Here is a 594-nt window from a genome sequence, read left to right as displayed (position 1 = left end):
GGAGCTGGTACCGCTCTGGGGTCCTGGGTTGATCGGATGTGTGGACAAACGATCTGCAAGCCTGGCTCAGCAGTGGATCGAGGGCTTCCTCGTCAGATACGAGACGCAATGGGCACATGAGGACGCAGAATTGCACGACAGGGTAGTCCAGGCTGCCAGGCAGCTCGGTGTTGGCTGCCTTCAGTACCTTCAGGAGCAGTACGTGCTTGCCGAGCGGCAAGTAGTGGGGTCGACGATCGAGCCGCTGCACAAGATGATCGTCGCCAGCGAGGCATATTTTGAAATAGACATTGACGGCGGCGTGTCGCGGGAGGGGTTCCATCATCTCAAGGAGGGCAAGTCGAAGACATGTTTTGGCAGCCCGATGATGGACGACGGCGCGCTACCTCTTCCCTGCAGGGATCCTCGAGTCGGTAGAGCGTCTGTTGATCGACGAGCTGGATGAGGACGGTTCCGGTATGTCCCCTCTGTCGTACTGCAGCGAGACGGATACATTGGAGTAAGCGAGGCGACGCGATGCTGACCGCGTCACCAAGCCTCGGTGGACTCGTCGTCGGATCAGATGAAGAGCATGACGGACGTTCAGCTGCGGGT

General features: G+C 59.1%; 1 protein-coding gene across 1 annotated transcript in view; it reads left to right on the top strand.

Moving 5' to 3' along the window:
- Positions 1-445, top strand: part of VDBG_08824 (ubiquitin carboxyl-terminal hydrolase) — a gene marked incomplete at both ends in the record, with an annotated part of 7,916 nt that extends 7,471 nt beyond the window's left edge. The window contains one exon of the mRNA XM_003000982.1: positions 71-445. Within this exon, the coding sequence (XP_003001028.1) occupies positions 71-445 (375 nt within the window). The remainder of the gene's footprint in view (positions 1-70) is intronic.
- Between the last annotated feature and the right edge of the window lie 149 nt (positions 446-594).

Source organism: Verticillium alfalfae, genomic scaffold (genome assembly GCF_000150825.1).
Source record: "Verticillium alfalfae VaMs.102 supercont1.13 genomic scaffold, whole genome shotgun sequence".
Taxonomy (NCBI): domain Eukaryota; kingdom Fungi; phylum Ascomycota; class Sordariomycetes; order Glomerellales; family Plectosphaerellaceae; genus Verticillium; species Verticillium alfalfae.
Note: the sequence above shows the minus strand (reverse complement) of the source record. Positions and strands in the feature narration are given on the sequence as shown.